The sequence below is a fragment of the Pan troglodytes genome, chromosome 13 (genome assembly GCF_028858775.2).
Source record: "Pan troglodytes isolate AG18354 chromosome 13, NHGRI_mPanTro3-v2.0_pri, whole genome shotgun sequence".
Lineage (NCBI taxonomy): Eukaryota > Metazoa > Chordata > Mammalia > Primates > Hominidae > Pan > Pan troglodytes.
Window position 1 is genome coordinate 87,781,211 of NC_072411.2, and position 25,764 is coordinate 87,806,974.

Sequence of the window (25,764 nt, forward strand, 5' to 3'; positions counted from 1 at the left end):
TGGGCTTCTTGGACCTGTGGGTTTACGGTTTTCATCAAATTTGAAACATTTTAGGATATTATTATCTAATATTTATTTTATCTTTTCTCTCCTCTCTTCAGGCATATTAGGCTGCTTGAAGTTGTCCCATATCTCACTGAAATCTTTTCATTTATTCACTTCTCTATTAATGGATGTGCCATTAATACATCCATGGTATTGCTCATCTCACATATTTGAAAATTGCTTTTGGACCTTGTTATGTCTCCCATATCTCTTCTTCACTTTGTTTATATACAAATTGCAATCTTATGTTGCTGTATTGTTTCTTGTCTTTAATTCCAACATTTGTGTCATTTTTGAGTCCATTTCAGTTGATAGATCTACTTCTTTTATAAGTCATATTCCCCTGCTTCTTTACATGCCTAGTATTCTTTGATTGGATGCCAGACATGAATTTTACTTTGTATACTGAATATTTTTATCTTCTTATAAATATTATTTAGCTTTTTTGATGTAGATAATTTATTTGGAAACAATTTGATTGTACAGGTCTTGCCTTTTATGATTTGCTGGCGGGGTGACAGCCATGTTTTATCTGGGGCTAGTTGTTTCCTACTACTGAGTTAAGATCCATCTTAGTACTCTACTCAATGCCCTATGACTCATGAGGTTTTTCCAGTGAAATATTTCTAGGGGGAATAGGCATGTTTTCTATCCCTAGATAGGTTGCAGTGACTGTTTTCTCCAGTCCTTTAGGAAGATCTTTACTGTAGTCTTGGGTAGTTTTTTTTACATATGCTAATCCATTTTCTTGCTAAATACTGCAAGAACCCTCTAAGAATCTCTGGGGTTCATTCTGTATGGATTTATCTTGTTTCTAGTACATTCAATACTAGCCCAGAAATTCACAAAGGGAAGTCACATTTTATGTACTATATTATGTTTACCTCTGGTAGACCTGAGTGATATTTGGTTAAGCCCTCAGGAATCTTCCAATTGAAGATGATTAAGAAATTACTTAAACTCACCAGGACAGGTATGAATAAGATACCCTGTCTGATCAGAAACTGAATTAGTTCTCTGATGGTATGTAGAGAGGTAAATTGCATACATGTTAAATATATTCTTTGTGTTTGATCATAAATGGAAATTTGCCCCTTACTACTCTCTTATTTTTGTAACATTACAAATCAAGACAGGACTGATTATCCATTTTCAAAATATTGTCACATTTTAAATGATTTGTTTTACATTTCTAAATGGCAAGTTAATATTAACCAATATATTTTCTTTAATATTGTAGAAACAAGATCTTCTAGAGAAAAAAATGGCTTATCATTTACAAAAAATGCAAGATACTGGCTTTAACGGAGAAGATATAGGAAAAAATACATTTAAATACAGAGGTCAAGATGGAACACATGGTGAATGTGAGAACATTAAAAGATGATGTAGCTAAGTAGAAAATGATTATCTATGTAAAAATCCTTGTGTAATACTCTGTGTATTTACACTTGTTTCTCCCTTTGTGCCAGACATTGTTCTAGGCATTTCTGTAGTATAGTTCAAGTTGAAAAGTAGGCATATATGTAACAATGATAACAAATTATAACAATCTCATCAATTGGCTCAGGAGACAGTCTTGCCTGTACTGCAATTGTAACCAACCTCCCTATATTTAAAGTAATTACTAAAATGATACAAACTTGTATCTAGGATAACCACTATTATATACCAACATGGTGTTCTATTATGTTGCCAACCAGTAAGAAAGGGAAGTGGTACAGAATTAGGAAAAAAAAGAAGGAAGAAATAAATGAAGAAAGAAAAAATGAAGAAAGTTTCAAAGGAGGAATGGCTTTGTTATGCCCAGCCTCTACCAGCTTCCTTTATTTATAACATTATAAAATTACAATGGGTTTTTCGCTTCGATATTAGATAAAATTTCATGGCCAGAATGCAAAAACATAGACTTGTTTTAACTATCTTTGACTGTGTAGTACCAGGAAAGAAACTGATTATTTTCCATGCAGCTATTGTCATAGTATCTCATCAATCCCATTTCTAGGTCAGAACTTTCCTGTGTCACTCCAGTAGATTACCAACTAGCCTCTGTTGAGTCTTCTTTTTACCTGCCTCAAATCCATTTTGTACTGTCACTTGCTACATTTAAAACTCTGTTCTCATGGTTTCTTCCTCCACCCTTAAAGCTATTACCTATTAAATGAAGCTCAGACTGCTTCAGCAAGCATTTATCAGCATCTAGAGTTCAGTCTTCACCTAACTTTTCAACTTTATTTTACACTACATCCTTGAAGATGGCAGCTATGAACTAGTGGTGATATGCACAGGCTCTGGAATTGGATTGTGGAAGTCCAATCCTGTTTCATCATTTTCTAGCGATGTTATGGCTTGGGCAAATTATTTAACCTCCCTAAGCCAGTTTCGTTATCTGCAAATGAAGATAATACTCCTAGATAATTCCTATAAAGAGTGTAAAAATTCTAGCATATAGTAAGAACTTAATTTATTTTGTTGTTTAGTTAAATTAGACTACTGATCATTCCTAAAACACATGTTACCTTTCCGACTTCTCTGCCTCTCTCTATCCAATTTTTCTCAATTTAGAATGACCTGATTACCGTCTCCATTTATCAAAATCCTACAGTTCTTTAAGCCCCACTGTAAATTACACGCCAAAAAGTCATTGTTGATAACCCTAACTGGAAGGTCCCTTTTCTGTGAATCTCTCAAGTAGTTTGCACCACTTTTAATTCACTTATTACATACTTCCCGCTGTCTTAATCATTTATAATAGTAAACTCCCACCTTTGTATTCAATAGAACACCATGCAAAGCATATACACTAAGTACACGTTTGCTAAATTGATTAATTCTATCTGTTTAGTTCATTGAGGCAATGACAGCAATATCATGCCTCAGATATGAAATCACTTCAGTAACTATAAAAATTCCCACATCTTCATTAACTTTCTCATATAGTAGGAATAATTTCTGTAGCTTAAACATTTGTTATTTAGATAAACTGTTGAAGAAGAAGTAGTATGTAAATGAGCTTAATTTATATTATCAAAGAGTCAGAATAGAAAGAATATCCATGGCACAAATTAAATTGAATTATACCACTATGGTAATGTTGTTATCTTCCAACAAGTAAACAACTTCTAGTGGGACAGAGAAAGTAAAAGAAAGGAAGTATCAGAAGAATCTGCTCAGTGATCAGTGAATGGGGAAACAGATCACTCTTATAGTTTACATCTCTAATAACAGCCCCTTGAGCACACATGCAGTGAGGACCTTTTGCCACCTTAATAGTTAGAAAAGCAAAACTACAATTACATTTATTACAAAGAAGGGAATATATATGTGCATTTGCTTATGCCAGGCAGCAAGGCATATCCAAGAATTACAACAGTCACTGTGGACTGCTGAGTCTTCAGCCCAGCCACTATGTTGTTATGCACCCAGATGGAAAATGACATGTTTCAGTTGAGCCAGGTGCAGATTTCCTTTTCTGCTAGAAAAACATTCTATCCCTCCAAATGTGTCTTTTAATATTAAGGGATAATATTTCAAGAATTGTCTTTTCTCCCATTTCACATCACTGTATCTTCTCCAATTTCTCTCGCAATCCCACATACAGATTAGCATATAGTTCACCTCCTCTTGGGCATAAAAGGATAAGTAGTCTATCTTGGGTAATTCTGTCATCATCATAAGTAAAAATAAATGTTTTATTGTATTTCTTTAAGCTTCTCCAAAGAATAAAAAGAAGACTTCTGAAGATATAATGTTAGTTTATCCTGCTGGAGACCAGAATACGTATAAAGAAACACATGGTAATTGAATATTGTGACAAGAAACACTAGATACTAAACAATAATTTGGGGAAAGACAGTTTTGTAACAACTTTTTTTCACTTAAGTGCAGACAAATCCTGTTTTCTTTTTGTCAAATAACTGATTTTGAGTGACGCTTATCAAGAGCTATGTGGCCTTTATTGCTTTTAGAATTTGATAACCAGATAATTGATTTACTGTTTTGAACCTGACATTATTTTAGAAAATTAAATGAAGGTTATGTTACTATTACATATATAATACAGCATGCCTACCAACTTGCAGAAAATATTTTTGCTCAAAATAATCTCAGAAAACTCTGAAATATGTCAGAAATTAAGTATATTTACTCCAGATTCACTGTGGCCTTTGATGTAACATCACTTTATTATCTTTTAACTTATGTTATGTCACTTCGTGTTGTTCATTAGAGCTCATTGAAAGACTATAAGCCCAAATTACAATATAAAAATCCTCCAAAAAATATTACCAGAGTATGACTGTTCAAAAACTGAACAGTATAACTAATCTCCCATTATTAAATTTCAAAGAAAAAATTAACATATAAATGTTAAATTTCTTGGCCTTATTGGTTAAAAAATAAAAGAAATACTGTTTAAAATCTTTTCTTCCCGAGTATGCAATTTGCTTAGTATTCATCAAGAGTCTGAAATGTTGGAAGAGATAGGGTTGCCTTAGCCTAGGATGTCTTTCTGCCTCAGAATCACTGAGGTTCAGTTAATTTAACTCCAGAATTCATGGGTCCCATTTTTAAAGTTCAGCTTCTACAACATACCAAAGGATTATTTACAACTGGCAAATTTATGGCAATACCAGCTCTACATCTTATACTAAATGTAGACAATAAAACTAAGTTATCAATTTCTAAAGCAGTTATCTCAAGCAAACTGATCCTGTAAAAATCTGGTGTTTAATGCATCCCAGACTGATCTTACTGTTGTCAAAGAATCTCAGTGACATTTCAGGAAAGGATGGTCAATGGAAAATATTGTTTTTAGCCTCACTGCAATACCAGTTTATCGTGACAATTGTCTGGAGAACAGACCTGTAAATTTAATTAAACATGGTTGGGAGAAATATCCTATTGAAAGATGAAATGTAAAGTAATGTGATTCATATCAGAATTGGGTGGAGGGGGTTATGTATATCTACTCTCTTGTTTCAGTGAAGGGTATGTGAGTCATTGTAGTCTTTTTGTGAATTTTAAAAATACACAGTAGTGACATCACAAGTCATCATATGTTTTTAGAGGTGCTCCTCTTTCCCACTCACCTAATCAGGTCTTCCTGGTTTCCATTTCATCATTGAGTCATGAGTGTGAACTCTGTACAGTGTCACATCCTCTATACTCTTATGAGAAATTTGCCCCATACAGTTTTGCAGCTGGTGATTCTCCAAGCAGAGTTTGAAGTCAATTTCCTGCTCCAGCTTCTTAGCTTGTCTTTGTTTTTTCATTCCCAGAAAAGATCTCAAGGCATTTATTTTGGTTTTTAGATTACCCTAAAGCAAAATGGAACATTTTGTACAATTACATGTATAAACACATGTATAGATTTGTGTAACCAATATCACAATCATATGTAGAACAGTCCAGCATTCCAGAAATCTCCCTCATGCTGTTTATTTGCAGTCACACCCTCCTTCCTCCAAGTAATAATCCCAGATTACCTCTGGGATTATTAGTTATGTTACCTCTGGGATTATTATCAAATAGTAATATGTTCTCATAACTATAGTTCATTTTCTGTTGGAGAATGTCATATAAATGGAATCATACATTATGTAACTTTATAAAAATGGCTTCTTTTACTCAGCATAATACCCTGAAATTCATCCAAGTTACAGCATGTGTCAATAGTTTGTTCCTTTCCATTGTATGGATGCACCAGTTTGTTTTTTCATTCTTCAATCAAAAGAAATTTGAAATTTTGGGTTGTTTCCATGTTCGGGTGATTATGTATAGAATGACTAGAAGTACAGTTGATGTTTGAACATCAAGGGGTGATAGTTGAAGTACGGACCCCTTGCACAGTAAAAAAACTACATTTAACTTTTGGTTCCCCAGAAACTTACTAACAGCCCACCATTGACCTTACTGAAAACATAAAATGTCGAGTAACACATATTATGTATGTTATATGTATTATATACTATAATCTTACAATAAAGTAAACTATAGAAAAGAAAATGTTATTAAATTGAAAAAGTCATAGGAAGAGAAAATGTAATGTATTTACTATTAAGTGAAAATGGATCATCGTTAAGGTCTTCATCCTCATTGTCTTCATGTTGTAACATCTCTGGCCAGTGGAAGCGCCTTTGTTATAGCTCTAGAGGTATTTTTGGCTTAACCCTAGTGGTCTTTGATAGCTTCCTTGCTACCTGGGAAGACAGGAAGATCCTAGCTTATCTTGTACAAATCTAGTTGCTTTGGCAACTTTGAAAATATAAAGTGATCATCGATAGCTGGGCCTATTTCTAAACATTCTCTTCCATTCTATTGATGTATTTATCTGTCTTTATGCAAATACCTCAATTTTCTTCATTTTTGTGGCTTTATAATAAGTTTTGAAATTTGGTTGAGTTAAAATTGAGTTATCCAATGTTAGTTGTTATACTAGGTTGACTTGGTTATTCTAGAGCCTTTGCATTTCTATACAAATTTTAAAAACAACTTGCCAATTTTTACAAAATAGCTTGCTGCAATTTTGTTGGGATTCACTTTTCATTTATTTCTCTCTGTCTAGGACCTCTAGTACAATGTTGAACAGCAGTGGTGATTGTGTACATCTTAATATTGTTCCAAAACATAAGGGAAAGTGATACATATGAATTAGGATATCAGCTCTAGATATTTAAATATAGCCTTTGTTAGAAAAAGACATCCCCTCTTTTCTTAGTTCACTAAGAAGTTGTATCATTAATGGGTGTTGAATTGTATCATACTTTTTCTGTGACTTTGACATAATCACACGAATCTGCTCCTTTTTTCTGTTAATATTATAAATTACTTTGATTTTTGAATGAATCAAATTACTTTTGATTTTCTTCATTCCTTGGATAAACTCTACTTATTCATAATGCATAATTTTTATTACGTATTATAATATATATTAACATATTTTAATATACTTATATTTATTAAAATTATATTATACAGAAATATATTCACATATATTTATATTATATTATTTACAGTATATAATATATAAGATAATTAACTTTTTTATAATTATAAATAAGTATTAAAATTATAATTTACTATATTTATAATTATGATTACTATATTATTAATATAATGGTCAGTATAATAATATTGTTATATATTATATATTATACATAATATTTATTATTTGTTTTGTTTATAATTCCTGCATGTTTGCTCATGGGGGAATTGAACGAATTTTTAATTTATTATAATGCCTTGTATATTTTGTATAAAAGTGATTCTGATGGCAATGTATGAGATAGAAAATGTTCACTCTTCTTCAATTTTCTGGAAGAGTTTGTGTAGAATTAGCATAATTTCTTGCTTAAATATTTAGCACAATTCAGAGGTGAGGTCACTTGAGTCTAGAGCTTTTTTGTGGAAAGGTTTAAACCTCATATTCAATTTCTTTGCTACAGGGCTCTTCATATTATCTATTTATTTGTGATGAGACATGATCATTTGGATTTTTCAGAGAATTCCTTGTATCTATTTTCAAATTTATTGGCATACATTTTTCATGTATTTCTTTATTATTTCATTTATTAATTATCTGTAGATTCTATTTTGCTGATTTGTGGCTTTATTTGTTTTTGGCTTATTACTTACTAAATATCTTAATTAGCCAGTTTTTTATTTCATTCTTTCTCTCTCTTTTTATGTTTTTAAAAAATTTTACTTTGATATTTATTTTTCTGCTAAGTGTTGGCAAGGATGTGAAAGAACTGAAACTCTGATACACTGCTGATTGATATGTAAAATGGTACAACGACATTGAAAAACTGGTTTGGCTTTTTATTTAAGTTAAACCTATATTTACCATGTGACCAGTCACTCAGCTACTAGGTATTTACCCAGTAAAAAGGAAAAAAAAAATGTGTTCACACATGACCTGTACATGAAAGTTCAAAGAAATTTATTATTTATAAATTTTATTTATAATAAATAATAAAATTTATATTTATTATAATAAAATAATATAAACAAGTAAACTAAATAAATATTTATTTATAAAAACTGGAAACAATCCAAATGTCCATCAACAGGTAAGTGGATAAAAAATTATAGCATAGCCATACAATAGAATTCTTCTCAGAAATGAAAAAGAAAAGCAATACCATTGATACATGCAACAACGTTGTCCTGAGTGAAAGAAGCCAGGGAAATATGAAATTCTAGAAAGCGCAAACTAATCTTGAGTTAGTGGTATAGATCAGTGTTGTTGGAGTATGAGAACAGAGAGATGGATAGATCACAAAGTTGCATGAGAAAACTTCTAGGGATAATAGACATGTTATCTTGAATGCAGTGATGGTTTCACAGTTGGATACAGATTTCAAAGTCAATTAAATAATTAAATAGATACAATTTATTGTACTTTGTACTTTCCTAAAGCTGTTAAAAAAAAAAAAACTATAGAGTTTCTCTCTCGTTTTCTTTTAGGACATACAGCAAATGCTGCTCATCAGCGTCAAAATAGTTCAAATAATTTTACGAAAAAAAACTCAGCTTCTGTTGTTTATCAGGCAGATGTACAGGATAATGGTATAAATCAAAAGGTATACAATTATGCTTTAAAGTTTTGTGTTGTATTTATTAATTTATCTACTTAACTTTTATTTCTATGAACTCTCTCCTTCAGCAGCATAGTACTGATTGTTTAGGGATACTGAGTTTTATTCATGAAACATGATCCATTTTCCTGGCAGAAAAAGTGTTGAGTTAGCTTTGTGCTAAACACACTACGGATTTTAGCAGAAAATAACCCAAACAAACATTTGGCAGTAATAATAATAATGACAGCTTGCATTTATTGAGCATATGCTATTGACTAGGTGTTGTACTAAGCTAGAATGAAGGAAAACAATAATTGGGTAATATAAGATAAATTAAATATAAGAAATTGGGTAATATAAGATAAAAAGAATAAGACATAATTGCTCCTCTAAAAGACTCATTGTCTAGTGAGGCAGCAGACACAGAAAGATACTATTCCAATAAAATTATCCTGGAATGATGAATTTTACTTTGGTTCTAAACAGTGTTTTTAATAAGCATTACACTGGTTTGGACTGGGTATGAATGGATTAGATTGGATTTCTCTGAGACAAACTGAATGAATCTAAACTTTTTAGAACCAACCACAGCATGTATTACCATGCCTTTAGGCAAAGTAGGAAGACTGGAGAAGAAGTAAGTTTATACATTGCTACATATTGAACTCAGTTTTGGACTAGTTAAATTTGAGATTATATGAAAGGTATCCTAGGAGGTTGATGATATGTATTTTACCTAAACAGTTTTTATGAGTTACTGGTTAAAAGAGGGAAAACATCTGTATTCATTGGTTAATTGATAGAAGGCAGAATCTTTTTTGGAAGTACAGTTACTAATGTAATTTTTTCTCTTCAATGTGGTACCATGTAGAGAGATGGGATGGTATCTAAAAACTCAAGTATTTTCGATGATAGAGGTAAGAAAATAAACAATAGTCATAATTTTTCTGTTATTAGGCATGCAATTATAGTTTTATTATATATTTTAAGTTGTTTTATCTGATTATAAAAATATGCTTATTCTAAAAAATTAAGGCTGATATAAATTTTTTATGAATATAGATATTATAATTAGCCCATATATTTGAGTGATTGCTGGATGAGTGTGCCTTTTGGAATTTGCAAAGTGTGGAAAAGATAGGGTCCTTGCTGTAGCTGTTTGTAGTTACAGATAAAGACGCTGGCATACTGGCTTCAGGAGATTGGAATACAGAGAACTATCCCCAAGATTGTTTCCATATTTCACTGCCATTAATTTCCAACAAATGACACATTTTGTTTCCCATTTGTCTTTAAATGAAATATTCATTACCCAATATCTGTGTGCCTTGTTATGTTTATGCAAGTCACTAAAAATACTCACATACATATCTGACATATGCATACAGAAAACATGAGACATCTTCCTCCAGTGGCTAAGGATCACCTCAAATTTAATGCAAAACTCAATTCATCATCATCTTCCTGACCCTTTTATTTCACCCAGGCACAAAACCTAAGTTGCCTTGGACTCTTCCTTTTATATTTTGTATCTAAAAGTTTGCATTTTCTGTCTATTCTACTTCCTTAATTTATTTTGATCTTCACTTTTTTCCGTTCCCTTTGCTCCTACCCTTGTTTTCTCCATTCTTCACTATTGCAGTAATCTTCCTCCAATTTCATCTTCCTCTTTTTAACCAACTATACATTTTTCTATGAAACAATCTTCCTAAATCACAGCTTTGTTTATTTCACTATCCAAATGATTTTTCATTGCCTAATTACTCAAATGCAAAAAGTTAATTCTAGCGGTAGGCTGTGGTTATAGCAGAAGATTAAGCTGGCATAAAACATTAAATAAGGATTTCAGGCTTGTCTGTGAAGGCAATGGGAACCACTGGAAATTTGTAGGCAGTAAACATCAAAAAAGACGTGTTATTTTTGGAGATATTTCCTTGACTCAAATAAATCCCTGATTGTGGCAATTCTAGTCACTGTGGCAGCTGAGCAGGGAGAATGTTGGAGTAATGCTGTAAATTAATATTAACCCTTGTCCCAGCAATATCAGCTTCTCATATTTAAAGTTATCTCTTCTTTCTCTAGGAGGTATAAATATTTCAGGCCAAGGTTCAATTATTTCAGCGCAGGTATCACCCACGAGAAATTTTTCCAGAGATTCACAGGCATTTTTGGATCCTTCAAAAGAAGAGGTATATAACAGTTCTTTTACCCCAAATACAAACACAATAAAAGGGATATGATCTTATGGTCATAATTGGTATAAAATGTCATGATTTATGTAACCATACAAAACAACTTTATTCCCTGAAATTAGTCATACAATAATAACGTTTTAATAGCCCTTGAACAGTCGGCTTAAATGTAAGCTACAAGATGTTAGTTCATGGTACGTATCTACAACTTTTAGAGGAAGTATAAAGTTGGACTTCTTTGACTGGGCTTGTACAGTAATGATTTAGTACTTTTTGACCAGTGATCAGTTACCTGCTGTTCGAGAGATACCAGCAAAGATTCAGGGTATAGCTTTTGGACATGAAATAGATTTTTTCTGTGGGTTGCCAACTTGTTACAGGAATCAAACATGTATCTTTGGTTTCATCATTAGTATAGTATTAACTAGCTCAACTGCCCTAGGGAGTTAATGTGGTTTGAAATAGATTTCAATAAACTAGAAATTTACTAAATTATTTCCAAAAGAATTCTTCATAACAAGAGTTGAAAGTGGCATCATTTTCCATGTCCTAGAATGCATAATAATTGAGACACTAAATTATGTATAACTCCTAAAATGTAGTATGTTTACCACAATGCGATTTTCTGTAGTGCAGTTTTATAATAAACATTTGACAAATGTACATCAGGTTTAGTTCACTGTTCTACCATATCAATAGCCACATTAAATATGCTAAGAATAAAAAAAAATTTTTTTAACAGCTTGGACATTGGGTGTCATATTGGCCAAAATATTATAAAGGCTATGCCCTTAACTTAAAAAAAATTCCTTTAAAAACAGTGTCTAAATTTTATTACTGACCTTTTTAGGGTAATGTGTGCACTATCAGCATTGCCATCCATATTAAATCTTAGATTGCCATCCATATTAAATCTTAGATGTGTTAGATGAAAGTACAACTATATGCTAAATCCCAAAGTCTCAGCAAATTACCAAATGTGTAGGTGGTTTTAAGTACAACTTTTGATACAACTATGAACTTTGAATTCTATAAATAATACCTGTAATGTAAACATAATAAAAACATGTGCATTTCTTATAAATTGACATTAAAGAGAAATTCTCAAAATCTTAAATTTCTGTACTATAAATATAGAAATAATAGTTGATGTTTGAGTCCTAAAATTTTTTTTTGTGGATCTATTTGTTTTGCTGTTGTGAATTATGTAGAAGGAGACAAATGCTGATTGGGATGGAAGACCAACCAAGAGATCAAGCTATCTCTGCGAATCAGGTAAATATCAGCAGTAATTATTGAGTAAATCTTGCATTCTATTTATTCTTTCAACTAACATTTATTGAGTTTTTGCTTCATGTTAGATATGGTGCTAAGTTTTAATCATTCAAGGAAAAATCGCACAATTTTTGCTCAGGGTTCTTACAGTATGCTTGGAAAGATAGTCATGGCCCAATATGATAAGAGCAATAAAGGAAGTGGGTATGTGTAAAAGCTGGGAAAGTTATGGGAAAGAGAATGCATAGACCTATCTAGGGTCATCATAGAAGCCTTTATAATTTAGAAAGAGACTGCGTTGAGACATGAAGGATCAGAAGGAATTTCCTATTTTCTTTTTGTTATTTTTATTGTTTGTACTAATGTTGACAACCAAAATTTGAAAAAAAATTAAAGTTTTTGTGCTCATATCCTTATACTTACTGTTTTCTGCTTTTACAGCAGCTTCTCTCCCACACCACAACTTTATTAAGGTATAGTGGATAATTTAAAACTGTATATATAGACGGTACAGATGGTCCCCAACTTGTAATGATTCAATTTAGGGTTTTTCAACTTTACTGTCGGTTTATTGGGGTATTAAATGCATTCTCAGCTTACAATATTTTTGACTCACAATTGGCTAATCAAGATGTAACACCATCGTAAGACAAGGAGAATCATATACAACTTGATATGTGTATATACAGTAAAGTATTCACCACAAGCAAGCCAATTAACATATCCTCACTTCACGTAGTTACTATTTGTGTGTGGTGGCAGAAGAACATTTAAGAGCTACTCTCTTTCTACATATGGCTAGCCAGTTTTCCCAGCACCATTTATTAAATAGGGAATCCTTTCCCCATTGCTTGTTTTTCTCAGGTTTATCAAAGATCAGATAGTTGTAGATATGCAGCGTTATTTCTGAGGGCTCTGTTCTGTTCCATTGATCTATATCTTTGTTTTGGTACCAGTACCATGCTGTTTTGGTTGCTGTAGCCTTGTAGTATAGTTTGAAGTCAGGTAGTGTGATGCCTCCAGCTTTGTTCTTTTGGCTTAGGATTGACTTGGTGATGCGGGCTCTTTTTTGGTTCCATATGAACTTTAAAGTAGTTTTTTCCAATTCTGTGAAGAAAGTCATCGGTAGCCTGATGGGGATGGCATTGAATCTGTAAATTACCTTGGGCAGTATGGCCATTTTCACGATATTGATTCTTCCTACCCATGAGCATGGAATGTTCTTCTATTTGTTTGTATCCTCTTTTATTTCCTTGAGCAGTGGTTTGTAGTTCTCCTTGAAGAGGTCCTTCCCATCCCTTGTAAGTTGGATTCCTAGGTATTTTATTCTCTTTGAAGCAATTGTGAATGGGAGTTCACTCATGATTTGGCTCTCTGTTTGTCTGTTGTTGGTGTATAAGAATGCTTCTGATTTTTGTACATTGATTTTGTATCCTGAGACTTTGCTGAAGTTGCTTATCAGCTTAAGGAGATTTTGGGCTGAGACAATGGGGTTTTCTAGATATACAGTCATGTCATCTGCAAACAGGGACAATTTGACTTCCTCTTTTCCTAATTGAATAACCTGGATCCCTTCCTTACACCTTATACAAAAATCAATTCAAGATGGATTAAAGACTTAAACGTTAGACCTAAAACCATAAAAACCCTAGAAGAAAACCTAGGCATTACCATTCAGGACATAGGCATGGGCAAGGACTTCATGTCTAAAACACCAAAAGCAATGGCAACAAAAGACAAAATTGACAAATGGGATCTAATTAAACTCAAGAGCTTCTGCACAGCAAAAGAAACTACCATCAGAGTCAACAGGCAACCTACAAAATGGGAGAAAATTTTTGCAACCTACTTATCTGACAAAGGGCTAATATCCAGAATCTACAATGAACTCAAACAAATTTACAAGAAAAAAACAAACAACCCCATCAAAAAGTGGGCGAAGGACATGAACAGACACTTCTCAAAAGAAGACATTTATGCAGCCAAAAAACACATGAAAAAATGCTCACCATCACTGGCCATCAGAGAAATGCAAATCAAAACCACAATGAGATACCATCTCACACCAGTTAGAATGGCAATCATTCAAAAGTCAGGAAACAACAGGTGCTGGAGAGGATGTGGAGATATAGGAACACTTTTACACTGTTGGTGGGACTGTAAACTAGTTCAACCATTGTGGAAGTCAGTGTGGCGATTCCTCAGGGATCTAGAACTGGAAATACCATTTGACCCAGCCATCCCATTACTGGGTATATACCCAAAGGACTATAAATCATGCTGCTATAAAGACACACGCACACGTATGTTTATTGCGGCATTATTCACAATAGCAAAGACTTGGAACCAACCCAAATGTCCAACAATGATAGACTGGATTAAGAAAATGTGGCACATATACACCATGGAATACTATGCAGCCATAAAAAATGATGAGTTCATGTCCTTTGTAGGGACATGGATGAAATTGGAAATCATCATTCTCAGTAAACTATCGCAAGAACAAAAAACCAAACACTGCATATTCTCACTCATAGGTGGGAATTGAACAATGAGATCACATGGACACAGGAAGGGGAATATCACACTCTGGGGACTGTTGTGGGGTGGGGGGAGGGGGGAGGGATAGCATCGGGAGATATACCTAATGCTGGATGACGAGTTAGTGGGTGCAGCGCACCAGCATGGCACATGTATACATATGTAACTAACCTGCACAATGTGCACATGTACCCTAAAACTTAAAGTATAATAAAAAATAAAAAAAAGAGCTACTCTTAGCAGTTTTTAATGACACAATATTGTTAACTATAGTCACATTGTTGTACATTAGATCTTCCACACTTATTCATCTTATATATCCTCCTCCCCATAACTCCTGGTAACCACCATTCTATTCTCTGTTCCTATGAGCTTGACATTTTTATATTACACCTATAAATCATGCCGTTTTTAGTCTTTCTGCATTTAGCTTATTACACTTAGCATGATGTTCTCCAAGTTCTTTGATGTTGTCACAGATGGCAGGATTTCCTTTGTTTGAAAGGCTAAATAGTATTGTATTATATCTGTCTGTCTTTCTGTCTGTCTGTGTATCTGTGTTTATTTATACATCTACTTAGATACATCTATTTCTTGGTATATATCAGATTTTCTTTATCCCCTCATCTGTTGATGTACATTTGTTTCTATATATTAGCTATTGTGAATAATGCTGCAGTAAACATGAGAGTGCAGATATCTCTTCAACATACTGAAAACATAATGAAAACATATGATTTCATTTCCTTTGGATATGTACCCAGAAGTTGAATTGCTAGATCGATCATAAGGTAATTGTTGAGGAACCTTCATACTGTTTTCTACAATGTCTGTACAAATTTACATTTCTACCAACAATGTGCAAGGATTTCTTTTTCTTCACAATCTTGCCAATACTTGTTGTCTTTTACTTTTTTGATAATAGGCATTCTAAGAGATGTGAAGTGGTATATCATTATGGTTTTGATTGTATTTTTATTTTTAATAATTTTTTTTTACTATTGAGTTGTTTCAGATTTTTATATGCTTGGGATAATAACACCTTATCAGATATATGGTTTACAAGTATTTTATACAATTCTGTAGGTTGCTTTCTCACTTTATTGTTTTACAGCAATGCAAAAACTTTTTAACTTGATGCAATCTCATTTTTCTATTTTTGCTTTTATTGCCTGTGCTTTTAGTGCCATACCCAAACATTTATTGCCCAGATCAACATCAAGAAGCTTTGTATGTTCTCTCTTACAGTTTTATGCCTTAAGGCCTTACGTTTATATCTTTAATTCATTTTTTGTTATTTTTTGTATATGATGTGAGGTAAGGGTCCAATTTAATTCTTCTGCCTGTGGACATACCGTTTTCCCAACAACATTTATTGAAAAAATTATCTTTCCCTATTGTTTCTTTTTTATGTTATTTTTAATTGGCATATAGTTATTTTCCATATTTATGTTGTTTTATTTTATTTTTAATGGGCAAATAGTTATTTTCTTTATTAAGAAAATCTTTATTTTAGGCTGAGTCATACATGTGCGGGTTTGTTTTACAGATAAACTTATGTCATGAGGGTTTGTTGTACAGATTATTTCATCACTCTGGTAGTAAGCCTAGTACTAGTACTCAATCATTATTTTTTCTGGTCCTCTCCCTGCTCCAACCCTCTACCGCAGTGTGGCCTCGGTGTCATTCCCCTCTTCGTGTCCATGTTTTCTCATCATTTAGCTCCCACTTATAAGTGAGAACATGCGGATTTGGTTTTCTGTTCCTGTGTTAGTTTGCTAAGGACAATGGCCTCCAGCTCCATCCATGTTCCTGCAAAGGACATGATCTAATTCTTTTCCATGGCTGCATAGTATTCCATCGTATATATGTGCCATATTTTTAAAAATCTAGTCTACCATTGGTGAACATTTAGGTTGATTCCATGTCTTTGCTATTGTGAGTAATGTGCTGCAATGAACATACACATGCGTGTGTCTTTATGATAGAATGGTGTATGGTTCCTTTGGGTATATAGCCAGTAATGGGATCTCAGGGTCAAATGGTAGTTCTGTTTTTAGCTCTTTGAGGAATCATCACACTACTTTCCACAGTGGTTGAATTAATTTACACTCCCACCAACAATGTATAAATGTTCCCTTTTCTCTGCAACCTTGCCAGCATCTATTATTTTCTTTTTAATACTAACCATCCTGACTGGTGCAAGATGGTATCTCATTGTGATTTTGATTTGCATTTATCTAATGATCAGTGATATTGGGCTTTTTAAAATATGCTGCTGACTGCATGTTTATCTTATTTTGAAAAGTGTCTGTTCATATCCTTTGCCCTCTTTTTAATGGAATTTTTTTTTCTTATAAATTTAAGTTACTTACAGATCCTGAATATTAGACTCTTGCCAGATGCATAGTTTGCAAATATTTTTTCCCATTTTCTAGGTTGTCTGTTTACTGTATTACTAGTTTCTTTTGCTGTGCAGAAGCTCTTTAGTTTCAGTAGATCCCATTTGTCAATTTTTGCCTTTGTTGCAATTGCTTTTGGCATCTTCTTCATGAAACCTTCGCCAGTTCCTATGTCCTGAATGGTATTGCCTACGTTGTCTTCCAAGGTTTTTATAAATAGGGTTTTACATTTCAGTCTTTAATCCATCTTGTGTTGATTTCTGTATAGGAGGGGCCCAGTTTTGATCTTCCGCATATGGCTAGCCAGTTATTCCAGAACCATTTATTGAATAGGGAATCCTTTCCCCATTGCTTGTTTTTGTCAGCTTTGTCAAAGATCAGATGGTTGCAGGCCTATATATCTATTTTTGTACCAATACCATGCTGTTTGGTTACTGTAGACCTGTAGTATACTTTGAATTCAGGTAGCTTGATGCCTCCTGCTTTGTTCTTTTTGTTTAGGATTGCCTTGGCTATTCAGACTCTTTCTTTTGGTTCCATACAAATTTTAAAATAATGTTTTCTTGTTGTGTGAAGAATGCCATTGGTAGTTTGATAGGAATGGCATTGAATCTGTAAATTGCTTTGGGCAGCATGGTCATTTTAACAATATTAATTCTTCCTATCTATGAGCATAGTACCTTTTTCTACTTGTTTGTGTCATCTCTGGTTTCTTTGAGCAGTGTTTTGTAATTCTCAGTGCAGAGATCTTGAACCTCCCTGGTTAGTGGTATTTCTTAAGTATTTCATTCATTTTCTGGTTGTTGTGAATCACATTGCAATCCTTATTTGGCTCCCAGTAGGCTATACACGCACGGCACCAGAATTGCTTCTGCTCAGGGCCTCAGGAAGCTTCCACTCATGGCAGAAGGTGAAGGGGAAGCAGGCATATCACATGGTGAGAAAGCAGCAGTGGGTGGGTGCCACGCTCTTAAACAATCAGAACTCAGAGTGAGAACTCACTGTTTACCATGAAGTGGGCACAGAGTCATTTATGGGGGATCCATTCCCATGACCAAAGCACCTCCCACCAGGCCCCACCCCCAACATTGGGGATTATACTTCAACATGAAATATTGAGGAGACAAAACATCCAAACCATATCATTCTGCCACTGGCCACCAAATCTCATGTATTTTTTATATTGCAAAATACAATCATCCCTTCCCAATAGTCCCCCCAAATCTTAACTTATTCCAGCATTAATTCAATAAAAAGTCCAAGGTCCAAAATTTAATTTGAGACTTAATGTATATTGCCTTCACTTATGAGCTTGTGAAATCAAAAACATGTTATTACATCCAAGATACTATGGTGGTACAGGCATTGGGTAGAATTTCCATTCTAAGAGGGAGAAAACAGTCAAAATAAAGGGGCAACATGCCCCATGCAAATCTAAAACCTAGCAGTGCCAACATTAAATCTCAAAGCTCCAAAATAATCTCCCTTGATTCCATGTCTCTCATCCTGGGAACACTAAAAAAAAGGGGTGGTCTCCCAAGGCATTAGGCAGCCCCACCACTGTGGCTTTTCAGGGTGGAACCCCCATGGCTTCTGTCACTGATTTGAGTCTAATGCCTGCTGCTTTCCCATGCTGAGGTGGCAAGCTGCTGGTGGCTGTACCATGCTGGGATCTGGAGTGCATTGGTCCTGTTCCCACAGTTCCACTAGGTAGTGCCCAGTGAGGACTCAGTGTGAGTTCTTCAATCCCACATTTCCCCTTGGCACTGCCCTACTAGAGTCTCTCTGCAGGGGCTTCAGCCCTGCAGCAGGCTTCTGCCTGGGCATCCTGCCTTTCTCATACATACTCTGAAATCTATATGGAGCTGCCAGGCCTCCTTCACTTTTGCATTTTGTAAACCTGCAGACTAAACAGCACATAGAACCTGACAAGGCTTATGCCTTGCAATGTCCACAGTGGCATCCCAAATTGTACCTGGGCCCTTTGAGCTGAGGCTGGAGCTGGAGTGGCCAGGATGTGAGCAGCAGTGTCCTGAGGCTGAGCAGAGGATCAGTTTCCTGGGTCTGGCCCCTAAAACCATTCTTTCCTCCTAGGCCTCTGGGCTTGTGATGGGAGGGGCTTTCCCAAAGACTTCTGAAATGCCTTTGAGGGCTTTTTTCCATTGTCTTGGTTGTTAACACTTGGCCCCCTTTTAGTCATGCTAATCTCTCTAGTAAGTGATTGCTCCACAACCTGCTTGTATTTCTGTCTTGAAAACACCCTTTCCTTTTCTATCACAAAGACAGGTTGTGAACCTTACAAATTTTTACACTTTGCTTCCCTTTTAAATATAAGTTCCAACTTTAAGTCATTTCTTTGCCCCAATATCTGATTATAGGTTGTTAGAAGCAGTCACATCATTTCTCGAATGCTTTGCAGCTTAGAAATTTGTTCTGCCAAATACTGTAAGACATCACTCTTTAAGTTCAACCTTCCACAAATGCCCAGGACATGGACACAATGCAGTCAAGCTCTTTGCTAAGGCATAACAAGTGTGACCTTTGGCTCAGTTCCTAATAACTTTCTCATTTCCATCTGAAATCTTATCAGCCAGGACTTTGCTGTCTATATTTCTATCAGCATTTCAGTCACCACCATTTAACCAGTCCCTAAGAAGTTCCAAACTTTTCCTCATTTTCCTGTGTTCTTCAGAGCCAGAGCCCTCAAACTTTTCTTATCTCTCTCCATTACCCATTTCCAAAGCTGCCTCCATGTTTTCAGGTATCTTTATAGCAATGCCTTACTTCTTGGTACCAATTTTCTGTGTTTCATTTGTATTGCTATAAAGGAATACCTGAGGCTGGGTAGTTTATAAAGAAAATAGGTTATTTTTCTCATGGTTCTGCATGGCACCAGCATTGCTTCTGGTGAGAGCTTCAGAAAGCTTCCGCTCATGGCAGAAGGTGAAGTAGGGGAGCAGGCATATCACATGGTAAGAAAGCAGCAGTGGGTGGGTGTCAAACTCTTTTAAACAGCCAGTTCTCATGTGAACTCAGCACAAGAACTCACTCATTACTGCTGTAAGGAGGGCACCAAATCATCCATGAGGGATCGGCACCTATGATCCAAACACTTCCCATCAGGCCTCACCTCCAACACTGGGAGATTACATTTCAAACTGATATTTGAAGGGGATAAAACATCCAAACCATGTCACTGATTTTGTACTTTTGTGTGTTTTCATAATGGTGAATATCACCTGAGTTTAGAATTTTTTTTAGCTTTTCTTTTCCTCCCCTCCCCTCCCCTCCTCTCCTCTTCTCTTTTTCTTCTCCTTTCTTTTCTTTTGTTTTTGTTTTTTTCTTTTTCTTTTTTCAGATCTAGCTCTGTCACCCAGGCTGGAGTGCAGTGGCATGATCTCAGCTCACTGTAATCTCCACATCCTAGGCTCAAGCCATCTTCCCACCTCAGCTTCCCAAATAGCTGAGACTACAGACACATGCCACCATACCAGCTAGTTTTGTATTTTTTTAGCACAGATGGGGTTTTGTCATGTTGCCCAGGCTGTTCTCAAACTCCTGGGCTCAAAGCAATCTATCTGCCTCAGCCTCCCAAAGTGCTGGGATTACAAGCATGATCCAACACGCCAGGCCCAGAGCATTTCTTACAGGACCAGTTTAGTGGTGATGAACTCCCTCGGTATTTGCTTGTTTGGGAAAAATTTATTTCTCCTGAATTTGTGAAGCTTAATCTTGTTAAACATAGAATTCTTGGCCAGCACTATTTTTCTTTCAAAACTTTGAATATTTTATGTCATTCTCTTCTGGCGTGTAAGGTTTCTGCTGAGAAATCTGCTGTTATTCTAATGAGGTTTTCTTTGTAAGTGACTAGATGCTTTTCTCTAGCTAATTTTATAATTTATTCTTTCACTTTGACTGTAGTCTGGGACCCCAATTTAAACATACATTAGATCACCTGATATTTTCCTGCAGGTTACTGAGCCTTTCTTAACTACTTACAAATCTTTTCAAAATACACGTGCTTCAGTTTGTATAGTTTCTAATGCTATGTCTTTGAGATTATTTTATTTGTCTGTAGTGTCAAATCACACCAGTAAGTTTTTAATCTCAGATAATGAGTTATTTTACAAGTTCTATTGGCTGTTTTTATATCTTAACCTCTCTCCCCCTCATTAAATGTTTCTAAGGTCTTTCCTGTTAATTGTGTCATCTGTGCTGTTTCTAAATCTATTTCTGTTGACTAATATTTTTCCTAGCTATATCTCTTCTTGTTTCTTTCCATGTATTACATATTTTATTGCATATCGGACAGTTTTACTGCTATGCTATTGTTGAGTTTTGTCTGCTTTTAAAGATTGGAGAATTTTGTTTTAACAAGTTTATGTATGATCATGATTTTTTAAGGCTTATGTTTAAATGCTGTTATGGGACATATAATGTCAATTTTACTTTATGGATCCTTCAGTTCTCCTAAATGGAGATGAATTTTCTGGGGTCTCTGTAAGATGTGCTAGACATTCAACCAAGTCCCTCCTCTCTTACTAGTCAGTTAGAAAATATTTTCCAGTCTTGTGTGAAATTGAGACTTATTCTTTTCACACCTGCACAGTAATCTTTTTTTCTACAAGAAGTTGTCATTTGCCTGGGTATCACACTAGATTGTACAACTTAATATAGAGCTAAAAACTCAACAGGATGCCATTTTAGAAGCATGGACTTCTTCCTGTATATAATGCCATATTTTCCTGGTATTATTCTCTATAGTTTGTAGCTGCCTTAGCTTTTTAAAATCTTTGTATAATTTCTAACTCCTCAAATTAGTTAAACCACCATAGTATGTTATTGCCTGGAAAGTGTCTTTAGTTAATAATATGTGGTAATTTAAAACTTCACTTTATCTTTATCCCTTTGTGCAGAGAGTACATTATTGTGATTCCTGTTTTCCATAAGTAAAAAGATTATTGATATAGTCTTCTAATTTTCTGATTGATTATGGTAAGAAGGCTTGTCAAGTGTCAGTTATTCTCTTATGACTGCAAACCATCAAGCAGGATTTTTTTTTATTATACTTTAAGTTTTAGGGTACATGTGCACATTGTGCAGGTTAGTTACATACCTATACATGTGCCATGCTGGTGCGCTGCACCCACTAACTCGTCATCTAGCATTAGGTATATCTCCCAATGCTATCCCTCCCCCCTCCCCCCACCCCACAACAGTCCCCAGAGTGTGATGTTCCCCTTCCTGTGTCCATGTGATCTCATTGTTCAATTCCCACCTATGAGTGAGAATATGCGGTGTTTGGTTTTTTGTTCTTGCGATAGTTTACTGAGAATGATGGTTTCTAATTTCATCCATGTCCCTACAAAGGACATGAACTCATCATTTTTTATGGCTGCATAGTATTCCATGGTGTATATGTGCCACATTTTCTTAATCCAGTCTATCATTGTTGGACATTTGGGTTGGTTCCAAGTCTTTGCTAGTGTGAATAATGCCGCAATAAACATACGTGTGCGTGTGTCTTTATAGCAGCATGATTTATAGTCCTTTGGGTATATACCCAGTAATGGGATGGCTGGGTCAAATGGTATTTCCAGTTCTAGATCCCTGAGGAATCGCCACACTGACTTCCACAATGGTTGAACTAGTTTACAGTCCCACCAACAGTGTAAAAGTGTTCCTATTTCTCCACATCCTCTCCAGCACCTGTTGTTTCCTGACTTTTTAATGATTGCCATTCTAACTGGTGTGAGATGGTATCTCATTGTGGTTTTGATTTGCATTTCTCTGATGGCCAGTGATGGTGAGCATTTTTTCATGTGTTTTTTGGCTGCATAAATGTCTTCTTTTGAGAAGTGTCTGTTCATATCCTTCGCCCACTTTTTGATGGGGTTGTTTGTTTTTTTCTTGTAAATTTGTTTGAGTTCATTGTAGATGCTGGATATTAGCCCTTTGTCAGATGAGTAGGTTGCGAAAATTTTCTCCCATTTTGTAGGTTGCCTGTTCACTCTGATGGTAGTTTCTTTTGTCAAGCAGGATTTTTTTATCTAAGCTTCCACAGAATTAAGGATAGAACAGTCCCAGACCATCTGTTAACTCTATCTTCCAAAATTGTGGGTTTTTTGTTTTGTTTGTTTGTTTTTGTTTTGTTTTCATGGAGCCTCATTCTCTCACCCAGGCTGAAGTACAGTGGTGCAATCTCGGCTCACTGCAACCCCTGCCTCCTGGGTTCAAGCAGTTCTCCTGCCTCAGCCTCCCGAGTAGCTGAGATTACAGGTGTGCGCCACCATACTCAGCTAATTTTTGTATTTTTAGTACAGATGGAGTTTCTCCATGTTGGCCAGGCTGGTGTCGAATTCCTGACCTCAGGTGATCCACCCACTTTGCCTTCTAAAGTGTTGGGATTACAGGCGTGAGCCATCGCACCTGGCCAGGTTTTTATTTAAAAATTACATTGTGCTGGGTGCAGTGGTTCATGCCTGTAAACCCAGCACTTTGGGAGGCCGAGACGGGTGCATCGCTTGAGCTCAGCAGTTTGAAACCAGACTGGGCAAAATGGTGATATACTGTCTCTACCTAAAGTACAAAAACTTAGCCAGGCATGTTGGCACACAACTGTGATCCCAGCTACTTGGAAAGCTGAGGTGGGATAATGACTTGACCTGGGAGGCAGAGGTTGCAGTGAGCCAAGATCATGCCAGGGCACTCCAGCCCAGGTGACAAAGTGAGACTCCATCTCAAAAATTAAATAAAATAAGAAAAAATAAAAATTATAATAATAATAGCTTTCATGCTCTATATTTTACTATGGATGTACAACTCAACACTGTACATTTTGATGTCAGTTGTCCTGCTTTTCATTGCTTTATATGTATTTTTTAACTTTCCCTGTTAGAATCCCTTTCAGTGTAATGGTTACCTGGAAATAAAATTTCTTTTATTTCTAATTTTGATAACATTATTTATTTTTAATTTACTTGAATTGATATCAGAAAATTAAATCTCTATGGACATTAATTTTGATAACATTCCTATTATTTATTTTTAATTTATTTGAATTAGCATCAAAAAGCATAGGCTTTAAATCTGTTTTCATTGACATTAAATTTTCTTTATAGCTAAATATGTGATATGATATATGACATTTTTAAGTGTTTTATGGATATACAAAATAAGTCTATTTTCTGTCTGAGGGATGCAAGATTTTTATTATTATTATTTTGAGACGGAGTCTCACTCTGTTGCCCAGGCTGGAGTTGCAATGGTGTGATCTTGGCTCACTGCAACTTCTGCCTCCCGGGTTCAAGTGACTCTCCTGCCTCAGCCTCCCGAGTAGTTGGGATTACACCATACCCAGCTAATTTTTGTATTTTTAGTAGAGACCAGGTTTCGCCATGTTGGTCAGGCTGGTCTCGGACTCCTCACCTCAGGTGATCTGCCCACCTCAGCCTCCCAAAGTGCTGTGATTACAGGCGTGAGCCACCGTGCCTGGCCAGGATGCAAGATTCTAATCCACATGTTGGCCAGGCATATGGTCTCTGTTGCAGCTACTCACTCTATCATAAGGAAATCAGCCAGAGATAATACATAATGAATAGGCATGGCTATACATTTTCCGTCAGTTTTGCTTCTGAGGATGACCATAACCTCCTCCCTGAAAATAACAGAGTGCTGTAAAGTACAGCTGAGGGAGGTTAGGGGTAGAGAGACCCTCTTTTTTTCTCAGCAGAGGGCTTAATATTTACTAATATATTAATCCTGTCCCCATAACACAGAAGTAACTGTGTTTTTTAAAAAAATCAAATTATATCTTCTGCGAATAATAAAATTTAGTTACTTCCTTTGCAATTCTTATAATTGTAGTTTTTTTTTTTTTTTTTGCACTCTTCCCTTTCCTAAGACCTGAAGTTCAATGATTAATAAAGTGGTAAAAGTGGGCTCCTTGTCTTCTTTCTTAATTAAAAAAAAGTTTAAATAATTTCTCATTAAGTATGATATGTACTGTGATCTTTTGGTAGATAATAATGTCAGGTTAAGAAAGTATCTTTCTATTTCTAATATGCAAAACTTCCTTATTAGTGGTGAATTTTGACTTTTTAAAATATATTTTATGTATCTGTTAAGGCTATCATTTTTTTTGTTAAAACGGCCACACATCCTTGATTAAATCAATTCTATCTATCGTGTGTTTTTCTTCTTATACATGTGTAGATTAAATTTACTAGTAGTTTGTTTAGGATTTTAGCATCTAGGTTCTTGAGAGAGGTTGGGTTGTAATTTTCCTTTCTCATAGTATCCTGATACGGTTTTCGTGTCAAGATTATACTAGCCCCATGAGTTAATTATGTTGCCTGCTTTTACTATTTTATAAACGTTTACAAAGTTGAAATTATATATTCTTTGAATGTTCGGTAGAAGTCACTGTTAAAATAAATAACCTAGTTTTTGTTCTTTTAGTGAGAAAAAACTAAATTATTAATTCAATGACTTTAGTGATTCAAAACTATTTTTCTTCTTTTTGAGTGCTTTTAGCAAGTAACTTTTTTTATAAATTTATTTAATTCATCAAAATTTTCAGATATATTTGCATAAAGTTATAATATATCCTATTTATTTAGATGAGATTGTTGAAAGGCAGTATGGCATAGTTGCTAAGCAGATGTACTCAGGTAACTAGGTTTAATCCATACTCCAGTACTTAAAATGCATGTTAATTTGGCCAAG

The 25,764-nt window shown here is 34.9% G+C and overlaps 1 protein-coding gene across 3 annotated transcripts in view; it reads left to right on the top strand.

The window, feature by feature from the left end:
- FSIP2 (fibrous sheath interacting protein 2) overlaps window positions 1-25,764 on the top strand; it is a 114,510-nt gene that overhangs the window by 14,296 nt on the left and 74,450 nt on the right. For 2 of the 3 annotated variants that reach the window (XM_016950151.4, XM_063791323.1), the window contains exons 8-13: window positions 1,286-1,412; window positions 3,756-3,842; window positions 8,515-8,630; window positions 9,499-9,544; window positions 10,710-10,816; window positions 12,031-12,094. In XM_016950151.4, coding sequence (XP_016805640.3) covers window positions 1,286-1,412; window positions 3,756-3,842; window positions 8,515-8,630; window positions 9,499-9,544; window positions 10,710-10,816; window positions 12,031-12,094 — 547 coding nt within the window. The remainder of the gene's footprint in view (window positions 1-1,285; window positions 1,413-3,755; window positions 3,843-8,514; window positions 8,631-9,498; window positions 9,545-10,709; window positions 10,817-12,030; window positions 12,095-25,764) is intronic. The other variant, XM_063791324.1, reaches the window with a different exon arrangement.